General features: G+C 32.5%; 1 protein-coding gene across 1 annotated transcript; it reads right to left on the reverse strand.

The window, feature by feature from the left end:
* Positions 1–10,725: 10,725 nt before the first annotated feature.
* On the reverse strand, positions 10,726–11,851 carry LOC105761038 (protein SRC2). Its single transcript, XM_012578693.2, has one exon. It carries the CDS (start codon positions 11,685–11,687, stop codon positions 10,839–10,841), a length of 849 nt encoding a protein of 282 aa, XP_012434147.1. The 5' UTR covers positions 11,688–11,851; the 3' UTR covers positions 10,726–10,838.
* Between the last annotated feature and the right edge of the window lie 2,518 nt (positions 11,852–14,369).

A 14,369-nucleotide genomic window follows, 5' to 3' on the forward strand; every position in this document is an offset into this window, starting at 1 on the left:
AAGATTTTGTTGGTTTGTTCTGGACATTGTTTTGATAGTCTGCTGGAAAATGTTATTTTAGTTTGTTAGTGAGTAGAAGATGAAACTGTTGTGGAAGATGAAATGTTATTTTAGTCTCTGGACCTTGTTCTTGATTTTTAGTCAATAGAATTTGTTATTTTAGTTCTTTTGGAGCTTGTCTGCTGGAAAATTTTGATTTGTTCTTGATTGGGACGAGTATAGGATTTGAAGAGCATGTGTTTTGAACATAGGCCATGATAATACAAAGGAAAAAGTCAGCCATTAAAATAAGCAAGTAATTACTTTCAGGTTCAATTAGCATTCAAAATAAGCTTTCCTCATTTGCTTTCAAAAAAATGCTGATATAATATTGCTAAAACTTGTAAAAGCAAGTTGTACGGCCCATTTTCTGTCCGGGCTCAAATCAAACCCAAACAAACCCAAAGCCCGACGGCCCAATAGGCCCCAAAGGATGAAACAGCACCAGGGAACCCTAGGGTTCCCTCTCCTTTGCGCCGCTCCTCCTCGGGCGCAACGCCCATGCCTCATCCCGAGGCCTACCCAGCCTCCATTGGCACCAAAATAGCAATCCTCTCCGTTGACCCCCGACACTTGCAAAAAAGACCAAAAGAAGCAGCACAGAAACGGCAAGGAGAAGACAGAAGCAAAAGCAAAACATAGAAAAAATAGCAAGCAGTAACATGGACTAACAGTGTAATCGTGGCTATAAAAGCCACTAAAATAACCTTGTAAAAAGAGGAGAGGAAGCAGATCAAAAAAAGAAAAATTGAAAAGGTTGACTCCAAATTTCTTTCTCTGTTCTTAATTTTTTTTATATATTCTTCTATTTTCTGTTTCTTTTTTTTTACTACTCTTTTAAACTAAAAAAACAAAACACTTACCGGTCTCGAAAGCCCGTCGCCAGAGACCATCTTCGGTGTTGGAATCGGACCGAGAAGGAGACGAAAGGTCTCTCCTTGTTTCGGCTTGTTTGGTCTGGAGGACCGGGCCTTAAGGTGGAGGTCGAGAACGGGGTTAAAAGCCCTCCTTTTCGCGCTCCGCCACCGCCGTGAAGGAGCTTTGGCCTTTGGAACCGCTGCCACGGCGTGGGCCATGTTTGGTCTGGGAACCTTGAAAGGGAGAGGATAGGTTCAGTTTTTTTTTCTTTAAATAAAATGAAGTTATAAAGTTTTTTTTGTTTTGTTTTAAATGGGGATAAGTGAAACGGCGCCTTGGTGGGGGGACTCTGCGCATGCTTTGCCTTAATGGGTAATTTATGCATTTAGTCCCTCCATCTTGCGTGGAAGCGCAATCCAACTTCTTATTTCTTTTCGATTTGGGCCATAAACTTTATTTCGCCCCAATCGTGTCCTTTGACCATATATAGTCCTCTCTACTGAACATTACACTGTAGGACTGGGGTATATTGCCCAATTAGTCCTTCTTTCTTTGTGCGAGCGCCATTTTAATCCCTAAGTGACCTGTTTATGGTTTTTGCAATTAAAACCCCCAGATTCGATTTGGTTTCAGTATCGTCCCTAGTCCATTTATTTTATTTTTTTTTATCATTTTAAAATAGGGTTTCCTTTATTATTATTTGTTTTAAGTTTCCTATTTATTGTTTATTATAAATTGTTTTTGCATACTATTTATTTAATTCTTTTAATATATTATATATTTTAAATCATTATATGTATAAACTCTTTTAGATTCCTATATATATATATATATATATACATTTTATAATCTATATGTATACACGCATATATATATATATATCTAGTAACTTATTTAATAGATACATACATACTCATATATTTTTATTTATATACATATCTATACATATATAACTATATACATTTTTTTCTTCTTGTTTTTCTCACGAATATGTACATACATACTTATATATTACGTATTAAAATATGTATACCTTCATATATATATATATTTTCTTATATGTACTTATATATTTTCATATTTTATAATTTTTATCTATTTTCTTTATTTTTTATTTAATTATTTATATGTCCATTCATTTAATGCTTTAGTTTTTTATTTACTTGTTATTGTATATTCATGAGTGATTTGTTTTTTATTTATTATTCATTTTTGTGCTCATATTATTTTTAGTCGCGTTATTTTATTTATTATTCCATCATGCATATAAATACCATATTTCAAAAAAGGAGAATATTTCAAATTGAGGCAATATTTAGCATTTGGAAATTCAAGAAAACATGCCCTAAGGTGTTTGGGTGTCGATTTTTCTCGCTCAACCAAATGGCTTAATATCCTTCATAAAATTTCAAAATAAGGCAATATTTTGCGTTTGGGAAATTCGAGGAACGTGCCCTAAGGTGCTGGGTTTCGATTTCTCGTTTAACCAAATTGCCAAGTTTCCTCTTGAATTTTAATCCATGCCATTCGAGTTTTTTTAAGGATCGTATTTTAAATTTCTTTAAAGTTTTCAATCTTCGACACTAAGACATTAAGTAATCAACTAGGTACCAATTTTGGGCGTATCGAGGGTGCTAATCCTTCCTCGTGCGTAATTGACTCCCGAACCCGTTTTTCTGAATTTCGTGGACCAAACTTGTTGTTTTAATAAAATCAAACCTTTTATTAAAAACAACCACTTTTCGAGGTGATCCAATCACACCTTATAAAAAAGGATTGGTGGCGACTCCCGTTTTCGTTTTCATTTTCAAAAACCCAAGTCGACCCCGTTTTCCATCCCAAAAAAAATGGCGTAAACACAAGTAATTAATTTCATTAAAATACCTTTCCTTTTAATTACTTTTCATGCCCTTCATGATGTTTTAGGGTGAAAGTTTGTAATCTATTTACCAAAGCTAAATTATAATTATATCTTTCTTTATATGACATTTCACCGACCAAAGTAAGCTAATTTAATGTGATTAATTGCTCTCTTTTATTATGGTTTACGTCACTATCTCTCAAACCATATTCATTTCGTTTACTTTTGTCTCTAATGTTTTTACATTGGTATTTAAATTATTTATCGATTACTATTTTTAGTCAAATAATTTAACGAGTTTAAAAATAAATACTCCATCCGATTATTATTTTTATTCATATTTAACAATCTTATTTGCTTATCTAGTTTATGACTTGTATAATATTTGTCATGAGAGCAATTTTAAGTTAAAATTGTCACTTAATCCAATTTAACAAAGTAAAAGGATTAAATTTTTAAAATTATAAATAAATAAATTAAATTTTAAATGTGTAAAAATATAGAGACGAAAGAATAATTAAACCAAAATGGGGCTTGTGACCTAATCTATCAAAAAAAATTCTTCATGCGGCAAAGGTTGTTATTATTTAAAATAGTACAAGTAATTTATTATAAATTGATGTTTAATTAAATTATAAATATTATGATACTAATAATGAGAACATTATTAATAACATAAATATAATTGTAATTATTATAATTTTATCTTTAATATTAATAATTTGAAATTAATAATAAACATGAAACCTGTTTGTTAAGTATTAATGTTGATATAATTTTATGTGGAGAGAATTATATTTTTATATTAATTAATAAAAATTATCATATATATTTAAAATATACATAAAATTAAAAGATTATACATACACCAACAATGTTTTTAGGTAAATAACATTAAACCAACAATTATACATACACCAACAATGTTTTTTAGGGTAAATAACATTAAACCAACAAGTAATTTTAGGTCAATTATACATACACCAACAATTAATTTTAGGTCAATTATACATGCTTTATAATTTCTTTATTGTTTGGGTGATTCATAAAGAAATGAAATTAAAGTTGCAACGATATCATTTAGTATCAAATATTTTGCTTCGTGTGTTCTAAATTTGTATTGTTTATTTTTATTTGATAATGTGTAATTGCAACTTCAATTCATTGATAATGTGTTATAATTTTAATATGTTGCAGTAATGGCTCGTCTGCCTTTAATTGCACAAAGTGTAAGGCGTAAAAGAATTGGTCTTGCTTTGACATTATGGTTGGAAATCTGTAGAATTGCGATTTGGTTCTTGTTTAGAATGGGTGCCAGCCTTAGCCTACAGACTTATCAACCAAGGATTAGGTCCTATACCTTAGATTTTTATGCAAAACGGGATTATGTGAAGAGGCTTGTATATGCTAGTGACGAGACTTGTATTGAACAAGTTAGGATGAATAGAACTGCCTTTTGTAAACTATGTGAGATGTTAGAATCGATAGGGGGATTGAAGTCGTCAAGGTTCATGCTTGTTGATGAGCAAGTAGGAATGTTTTTACATATCATCTCCCATCACCTGAAAAATCGAGTTATCAAGCATCACTTTAGAAGGTCCGTGGAAACTGTAAGCAGAGCATTTCATAGTGTTTTAGATGCTGTCATACGCTTACAAGATGTCTTATTTAAAAGCCGAGCCAATTACAGCCGACTCTTCTGACACAAGGTGGAAATGGTTTAAGGTAGTAGACTGAGTTTTATATATAGCTTGTACAACATTTAGTTGACTTAGATTTAAATTAGTATTCTAACACAAGGTTTTATATCATGTGATATAGAATTGCTTAGGTGCTCTTGATGGAACCCACATAAAGATTAGGGTGCCAACAGCTGATAAACCTAGATATCGAACCCGAAAAGGTGACATAGCAACAAATATGCTAGGTGTTTGTACACCTGAGATGCAATTTGTTTATGTTCTTCCTGGTTGGGAAGGTTCAGTTGCCGATGGACGGGTGCTCCGAGATGCCATCAGTAGAAGACATGGACTAAAAGTTCCTCATGGTACAGTGTATACTTAGAGGAATTTGAATTATTCATTAAGATCAAACTTTGTTTGCTGAATTAATCATTTTTTAGCCAATTTATTTTATAGGTTGTTATTATCTAGTTGATGCTGGATACACAAATTGTGAGGGATTTCTTGCACCAATTAGAGGACAGCGATATCATCTGAACGAGTAGCGTCAGGGTTATCAGCCAAGTTCTCCATAAGAGTTTTTTAATATGAAACATGCCTTAGCACGTAATGTCATTGAAAGATGCTTTGGCTTATTAAAACTTAGATGGGGAATACTTAGGAGTCCATCGTTTTATCCTGTAAGGGTGCACAATAGAATTATTATTGCATGTTGTTTGCTCCATAATTTTATTCGAATCCATATGAGTATTGATCCCATTGAAGCGGAGGTGGGAGAAGGATTACCTACTAATGTGGTGGATGACGATGAACCGAATATCACAAATATTCATCCATCGGATGCTTGGGCAACTTGGAGGATGGAACTAGCCAACCAAATGTTCGATGAATGGCAAGCATCTAGAAATTAGTTAGGTTTAGGGACAAATTCAGTTTGAATTGATTTGTTGATGTTATTTTATGTATCTACTTTGTGAAACTTTGATGGTCTTTATGAAACTTTATGAAACTTTGTTGAATTATAATGTAATTATCTTTTCATTAAGCATGTGTTATAAATTTAAATTTAGTATTGAACTACCGATATAATATTATAAACTGTTCACCCAACAATTAAATGATATTCAAAATAGTAAATAATGTTAATTTGTTTTTTTTAAGAACAATATGTCAGGTGTTCCACCAACGGGTGCTTCTTCTCAAGCTTCTCGAGGAAGCAAAAGAAAATGGGTTCCAGAGGAGGATGCAGCCTTGGTTTCTTGCATGGTGGATTTGCACAATGTAGGAACATTTAATGCTGATACCGGGTTCAAAGCCGGTTATTTGAACGAGCTAGAGAAAATGCTAGAAAAGGCTTTACCAAGAGCAATGTTGAAGGCGAAACCAAATATTGAATCTCGGATTAGATGCCTAAAAAGGGAATGGTCAGTCGTCTACGACATGCTTAATGGACAAAACAACAGTGGTTTTGGTTGGGACGAGCATAGGCAGCTCGTTGTTGCTGAAGATGCAGTTTGGGAATCCTATGTAAAGGTAAAATGTATTTCAAGTATTTATTTGTTTTTTTACAAAACTTATAACTAATATGATTTCCTCATTTTTTTTAGAGTCACAAAGAAGCCTCTCAGTTCAGACATCGTTCTTTCCCTTACTACAACCAAACTTCATCGCGATATACGCAAGAGATCGGCGATCGGGAAAGACGCTCAAACAATTACTTGATGTTCTTGAAGAAATACATGCCGAGGATGAACGTACTACGATATGAATGAAGAGAGAAACACATTCTATGATCATGGTCGACGCCTTTTTAGACGACATGGATGTTTCATTCATGATCCGCGAGGAGATAGAGACCAAGGGGTTCCTCATCTTCAAACAAGAGAAAGAAGAAATCTGATGCTCGTGATAATGTGTATTCTTCATTTGAGGAGGCTGCCACTTTGTTGGGGGAAAAAATTCAGGCCGTTGGCGATCAAATCAGTAGGACTATGGCCTCTGAGGTGGTAGTTCAGCAGAAGTCAGAGGAAAAGATGGAAGAGAAAGCTTCAAATTTATATTCAGCCTTATGGTCAATTGAAGGTTTAACCGACGATCAGCGGTATGATGCTTTGAGTAAAATTCCCGATCATCCAACTCAAATTTCTTTAGTTTACCTTCTGTTGCCCGATTTGAATGGGTCAGAAGATTTCTTTCTCACCATTAAATATCAATATTCAAACTTTTTGATGTTGTAAAACTATATAACATATGGATTATGATGTACAATTTCATTTTCATCTAACATTTTCTTAATATAAGTTAATTATGTTTATGCGAATATAATTCTCAAGTTATATATTGATTTTAGTAAATTCATATAAGAACATTTTATTATTAAGAATTTTATGAAATTATATATCACTGTTAAATTATATTTAATATTAATTATTTTAAATTGTATAAATTCATATAAGAAAATTTATTATCAAGAATTTTATGAAATTTAATATTAATTATTAAATTATATGTAATAATTATTATTTTAAATTATACAAATTCATAAAATATAATTTATTAGTTATAACTATTTTAAAATTTATTAAATCATATATTTTAAATAAAATATATTTAATATTAATTATTTCAAATTTTCATTTATAGTATCATATATTATGATTTGAGTAAATTCATATAAGAATATTAATTATTAAGAATTTTATTAAATTATATATTTTAATTATAATATATTTAATAATAATTATGTTAATTTATATTTTACAAGATCATATATTATGATTTGAGTAAATTCATATAAGAATATTAATTATTAAGAATTTTATTAAATTATATATTTTAATTATAATATATTTAATAATAATTATGTTTAAATATGATTAAATTATTTATTATTGATATTAATAATTAATTACCAAAACAAATTTCGCTAATTATTAAGAATTTTATGAAATTATATATTTTAATTAAAATGGGTTTAATAATAATTATGTTTAAATATGATTAAAATATTTATTATTGATAATAATAACCTTATTAAAATTTAAATAACAATAACAATAATCATTTACCAAAACAAATTTATGCTAAGGGTATTCTAGTCATTTTAGTTTTTTCCATTATGCTATTACACATCTATTCCATTCAACCAAACACAAGATTACTATTACGCCTCTATTCCATTACATTCAACCAAACAGTTGATTTGCTATTACACCTCTAATCCAATACACCTCTAATTCAATACAGCGAACCAAACGCACTGTAAGGGTTTCTTTTTGGGGAGCAAAAAGAAATGAAGAAAATAAAGAAGAAATGAAAGAATGAAAAACAGTAAAGAAAGAAAAGAATGGTTAAGAAGGTTTGAAACATCAACCTGAAGGCATTGAAAGTAGAAAGAAGATTAAAATGAAATTGAGTTGGTAATAAAAAAGATGCCAACTATCTTCTCTTTCATATCAATCATTTCTTAATATTTAAAAAGTATTTTACTTTTGCTAATTAAGAAATAGTTACCACTCATGATTTCTTCTTTTCCAAATTTCAATTTTGTTTATTACATATAAATAATCCAAATTAAATAATTATCCACATTGTAAGTTAAATGTAAATCTAATCATTCTATAGAATTACAAATAGTAGTCTAATATATCATACCAATAAATTCATTTTTTTTGGAAAAACTTGAGGGACTTTAAAGACCCTTTAGCCTTAATTTTTACATCATAGTTAAAAATTTCAATGCATATGTAATACTCAAAGAATTTGATCTGAAAACCAAATTTTTTTAAAAGAAAAGGCAAATTAAATTAAAAGTAAAATTTATATGTCATAAAAATTCTGAACAAAGTAAAGCATTTCTACAAGAATAATTCTTTGCTTTCAAAGTAAATTTTGTTCTTTTCCGGAAATTAGGCAATTTACTTTGGATGGGTTTTAATCATGCCATGAATACATGGACAACAGTCCACAATCATACGAAATTGTTATATATATATTCTTATATATCTAATTGGTCCATCAATTGAGTTTAACAATTGACTATAAATAAGGCAAAATTTTTCCTCAAATTGTATAAGTTAAAGCAAAAAAATTTAGAGAGGCTAAAAAGGATAGAAATTAAAGATGAGTGAACGTATTAGTGATGTTATTTACTATGATGGTGAGGTTTGCCACACCGAGAACGGTGTTATTTTTTTATCGGAGAATACAGTGCTACTGGTTTTTAACCAGAACATAGATTTGACAGAACTTCGTAAAAGAATTAGGCGTAAAATATTCGGAATGAAGCCAATGAAAGTTCTGTCTATTACGTATCGATTTTGTTCTTCTGTTGATCCGGTGACATATGACTCGTTCAACATAAAAGGTGCTCGTAGCTTGGAGGCAATGGTGCAGACTCATCTCGCTAGTGGAGCACTGTATATTGAGTTATATGTACAATTTACATCGCCAAATGATGCAGTTGCGACTGGTGTTCCAGAGGTATACGCGACCCCTGCCCGACACTCTGTTAGTGGGTTACAAAACATGGAGCAGCCCATGTTTGGTAGCGGTGTGGAATACACAACCCCTGCACGACACTCTATCGGTGGATGGGACATGCACCTCGGTGGGTCGATGTTTGATGCTGGAAATACGTACTGGGGAACGACATCAACTTCTACTGGTTGGCAATCGACATCCAATTGGGGACATTATGAAACGCCCAGAAGAAGGGATGATGTACTCCCTACGACGTCCACCGGTGAGGGGACCTCGTACGTTGCAGATAATGGTGGGTTAGAAGATGACTCTGATGTGGATCCACCTCGAGAGCCCGGGCCTGATGGTGCAAAAGTTGGATTATTTTCTGAACTGGAGCCTATTCGATCCGACCTCGGTTAATATTCTCCGGGATAGCGCCCAAAAGCTCGTAGCATACCGTTCCCCAATCGCCAGATTGAATAGACCCGGTGACTAGGTACCCGTCCACCGGCAATCCCAATTGCAGATTCACATATTCCAAAGTGATAGTGCACTCTCCACATGGAAGATGAAATGTGTGCGTCTCGGGTCTCCACCTCTCAATCAACGCACTGATAAGTTTCGGGTCCAACTTGCATCCCCGGCCTACCGTCGCCACGTGCCAAAAACCCGCTTCCCGCAGGTAATTCTCTACCAACAGTGATGGATGACCATGCATATTACGGATATAGCATTGCAATATCCGATCTACAGACTTTTATAACAAATAATAAATTAATAATTATTTAAAATTGCATAAATAAAAAAATCTTAAATAATATTTAAAAATTAAATTTAACACTTACCATTTTTATTTGTTCGACGGATATGTGCTTGTCATCAAGATGAATCAATTCTCCGGCTATTGCTAAATTCGTACAAATTTTTACGATTTAAAAAAAATTCAAAAAATAAAATTTAAATTTTTTTAAAAATAATTAAAAAATTAAAGCTCTTTCAAATAGAGATTTGAGAGGAAATTTGAGAGGAAATTGAGAGCAAATTGAGAGGAAATTAGAGAAAGGATTTATTTGTGAAAAACATAAAAGGGTGGGGGGTTTTATAATTTTTTTTGACCGTTGGGGGCTCACCAACGGTCAAAAAATTAGCCGTTGCTACTGATCACGTGCGGCCAAAATGCGTCCCCAGAGGAGCGCTTACGTGGCAGGAAAACGCATCCTTGAGGGCGCGTTTTGTTGACACATAGGCAAAGCACTTCCTTGAGGAAGCGTTTTCCTGCCATGTTCCCTGACATCGAACTGACGTGGACACGCTTTCAGGGAATTGGGCCAATCTGTTAATTAATTTATTACCGGGCCCATTTCGATAAAATTTTTAAAAATTGGGCTTTTTTTAGTTTTTTGCCCTAAAGATCACTATATAAAATTTTCAATAAATAAAAAAAATAAAATTATTAATATTAAAATAATATAATATAAATATTTTTAAAAAATATTTAAAATATAATATGGACATCTTTGAGTTAATTATTTTGAACAAAATTTTCAGTAAGTCGAACTTAAAAGAATTATATTAATATTATGTTTAAAGAGGATCGGGAATCGGGAAATTAGCACCTCCACCCCCAACGCATTTGTTAGAGATAAAAGATTAAAAGCAACAATCTTCATTCGATCTACCTTCAAAGAATCCTTTCAACTTCAGTAATTTTTTTGCGATACCTCCGATGATGTTTTCATACATTAAAGAACAAGTTCATCCTCCACCAACTAAAAAACAAAATCACTACACAAACAGCATTTCAATTAGCAACAACAAAAATAAAAAAAAGCATTGATTTATTTTTCAACATTTACAATCTCAACAATCTAAAAAGGAAAAGAAGAAGAAGAAACCCACAGCAAATGAACAATAAAAGCCATCAAAAACGGTGATTAGTAATCATAATCAAGCCCATCTTCAACACCAGCCTCGTAAGCATCATCAACCATATCACCGATCAACATTCCTCCCAATAATCCACCAGCTAATCCCAATCCTAACCCTGCCCCCATTCCTCCTTTCTTTGACTTCTGCGGTTGCTGCACTTGTGGGTAACCGTATCCACCCTGAGGGGGTGGATATCCTTGGTACCCATAGCCCGGAACCGTACCCTGTTGGTACCCGTACGGCGGATATCCACCAGGTGGAGGGTAAGGATAACCTGTCATCCCTTGTGGAGGCGGCGGATACGTTCCTTTAAGATGCCCTGAACTCGGCCCTGGATAACCAGTCGGCGGCGGTGGATAAGCCATAACCGGTTTACCCCCATGTTTGTACGATCCAGCCCCTGGAAACGGAGGCGGTGGAAGAGCAGGCATGCTAAACTTCTCTCCAAATCTGTAAGCGAAATTAAATACACCTTTGGTTTTTCCATTAGCCAGCATAACACTAAAACTTACATGCTGGTGATCCACATTCCCGTTCCCATTCTCTTGATCAAGCAATTCCCTGATAGGGACCTGAACCGACCCGATTTCTTTATCACCAAACACGCGGTTGGATTTCAAACGGAAGACGAGGTTGTGATGGTTCTGATGGGCGGCGGTTTCATCGATGGTGAACTTCATGGTGCAATTCCAGTTGGGGTTAGAACCGCTCTCCTTGTGGACCGGAGTTTTTTGAGCCGTGCGGTGATCGCCGTTGATAGAAACTACGACGTATACGTCCATCTTGGTGAAAAGATTGACGTCTTTGATATCTTTAGCAGAAATAACACGCAGTTCTAAAGGTCGTAACTCCATGTTTAGAGAGATTGAAAGAAAGGGGTGATGGAAATTGGTGTATTAAATTGAAAATGAAAGAGAGAAAGGTGAAAATGGAGAAGTATAAATATAGGAAGAGAGTTTCATGGATGTAAAGGGAAAACAGAAATAGGGAATAAATAAGGAGGGGAGGGTGATTGAAAACCGACTCAAAAGGGTGAGGGTTTTTTACCTAAATAGGATAGAAAAAAAAAATACTGAAATAGTGTGTCAGAAAAAAATTACCAAAATATGTTACTTTTTTATTGGAGCCTATTAGATAGGCGTCAATGAATAAAATATTAATTTTTTTGAATAAAATATAATTTATATTTTTAATATATTTTTTTAAAAATACGGGTTAGAATACTGTTGGGTTGGGTTGGGTGGCGCCTGTCTAGTAGGCGCCAATGGAGGAGCCTCATGCAGAGGCGCCAATGAAGGAGCCTCATGGAGAGGCGCCAATGGTGTCCTCTCTTGCCATTTGTGCCCCCAGATGTCTGTCATTGTTGTCCTTCATGCTCTTTTTTATTTTGCCTATAAGTAATGGCAAATGGTCCCAATGCAATGCCACACGGTAGAGAAAAAAAAAAAGAGAGAAAGGAGAAGAAGAGAAGGAGAAGAAGAAGAAGAAAGAAAAAAAAGAGGTAATGTATTTTTTAATAAATAATTTTGTTTATAATTTAAAAGTTTATAGTTTGTGAATTTTTAGAATATATTATAGAAGATATTGTGAATTTTTGTTATTAATTATTAATTATAAATTATCTATATTTAGTGTTTATAGTTTAGATTAGAATTTTGTAGATTATTTTAACTTTTTGTATGAATATTATAATTTTTTATGAATATTGTAATGTTGTATGAATATTGTAATTATTTTATAATTAAATTTGTATTTATAGTTTTGGATTAGTAATTTTTGTATGAATATTGTAATATCGTAATTTTGTATGAATATTATAATTTTTTGTATGAATATTGTAATATTATAGTTTTGTATGAATATTGCAAATTTTTGTATGAATATTGCAATTTTGTAATTTTGTATGAATATTATATTTTTTGTATGAATATTGTAATATTATAATTTTGTATGAATATTGCAATTTTTTGTATGAATATTGTAATATTATAATTTTGTATGAATATTGCAATTTTTTGTATGAATATTGTAATATTGTAATTTTGTATGAATATTGTAATGTGGGGATATATTGTAATATTGTAATTTTTGTATGAATATTGTAATTATTTTATAATTAATTTGTTAGTAATTTGGGATTATGTTATAAATTTTGTGTTTGTAATTATTTAAAATTAATTTATTAGTAATTTAGGATTAAGCTATAAGTTGTTGTGTTTAGTTTAGTATTTGGTGAGTTTAACATATAAAGTTTATAAAAATTAAAATCATTTCATTAAAAGTTTAATTATAAAAAATTAAAATCATTTTATTAAAAGTTTAATTATAACTGACTTTTTAATCATATAGTTGTTGTTAACTCATTTAATTTTTATATAATGTAACTTTTATATAATTAAATTTTATTTGATTTTGTATTTATTTAACAGTAATTATTGATTTTTTGAAACAAATTAACTGAATTAAATTTTTTTATTGCAGATTTGTAGGAAATGAGTTCTCTAATTAATAATAATAATCACATATCAAGTACTATTAATGAGATGGTAATAAAATTTATTTTTGATATTCATGTTATTTGTTGAATTAAATTATATTGTAATAACTATTTTGGTAATTTAATAATGTCAGGGTCCGTACCGCGCATTGAGGGGCCGTGTTAATAGTGTAGGGTTTCAGCCAGATGAACGCCTAATACCATACTTAGAGTTAGCCGGGTTCGGATCAGCGGCATTGATTCGGACTTTTGATCTGCGATACGACTTGATTTCCGCTTTAGTCGAGCGATGGCGTTCGGAGACCCACACATTTCATTTGCCGTGCGGAGAGTGTACCGTCACTCTAGAGGATGTTGCAGTACAGCTCGGGCTTCCCATAGACGGGAATGCGATCACGGGCGTAAGTTCAATCTCTAGGCCGGCTACCCTTTGTAATGAATTACTTGGACGCTCGCCAAGTCAGGGGAAATTTACCAGTTTGAGATTTTCATGGCTACATGCCAATTTTGAGCATTTGCCAAGTACTGCTAATGAACGGGAGGTGATGCAAGCTGTTCGAGCTTACATTATGCACCTTATAGGGGGTGTACTCATGCCGGATGCAAACGGCATTAAGGTCCACTTGATGTACTTACCCTTATTATCCAATTTGCATAACACTCGTTCATACAGTTGGGGGTCCGCAGTTTTAGCCATGCTGTATCGCAAACTTTGTCGGACAACAAATCCTTCTGCGGTTGACATAGGCGGATGCCTCATACTGCTGCAGTCGTGGGCACTTTACCGAATGCCATTCTTGGCATCCATTAGTCATCAATCATATGTATTTCCACTCGTTAATAGGTGATGAATTTTTACTCATTATAATAATTAGTTGACTTTTTTATAATATATTATTCTAACAATTTGTTTTCGTAGGTGGAGTACTAATCCGGGTATCGGGAAGTCACCGTCGGTTCCGATATATCATCTAATGATTGAGAATGATGCTGGAGAGGGGGTAAGTTTTTCGAATATAAACTTAATTTTATTATTTTA

This window comes from Gossypium raimondii, chromosome 11 (assembly GCF_025698545.1).
Source record: "Gossypium raimondii isolate GPD5lz chromosome 11, ASM2569854v1, whole genome shotgun sequence".
Lineage (NCBI taxonomy): Eukaryota > Viridiplantae > Streptophyta > Magnoliopsida > Malvales > Malvaceae > Gossypium > Gossypium raimondii.

Excerpts from the sequence above, each read along its gene's own strand:
- LOC105761038 (XM_012578693.2), bottom strand. The coding sequence starts at position 11,687 with ATGGAGTTACGACCTTTAGAACTGCGTGTTATTTCTGCTAAAGATATC.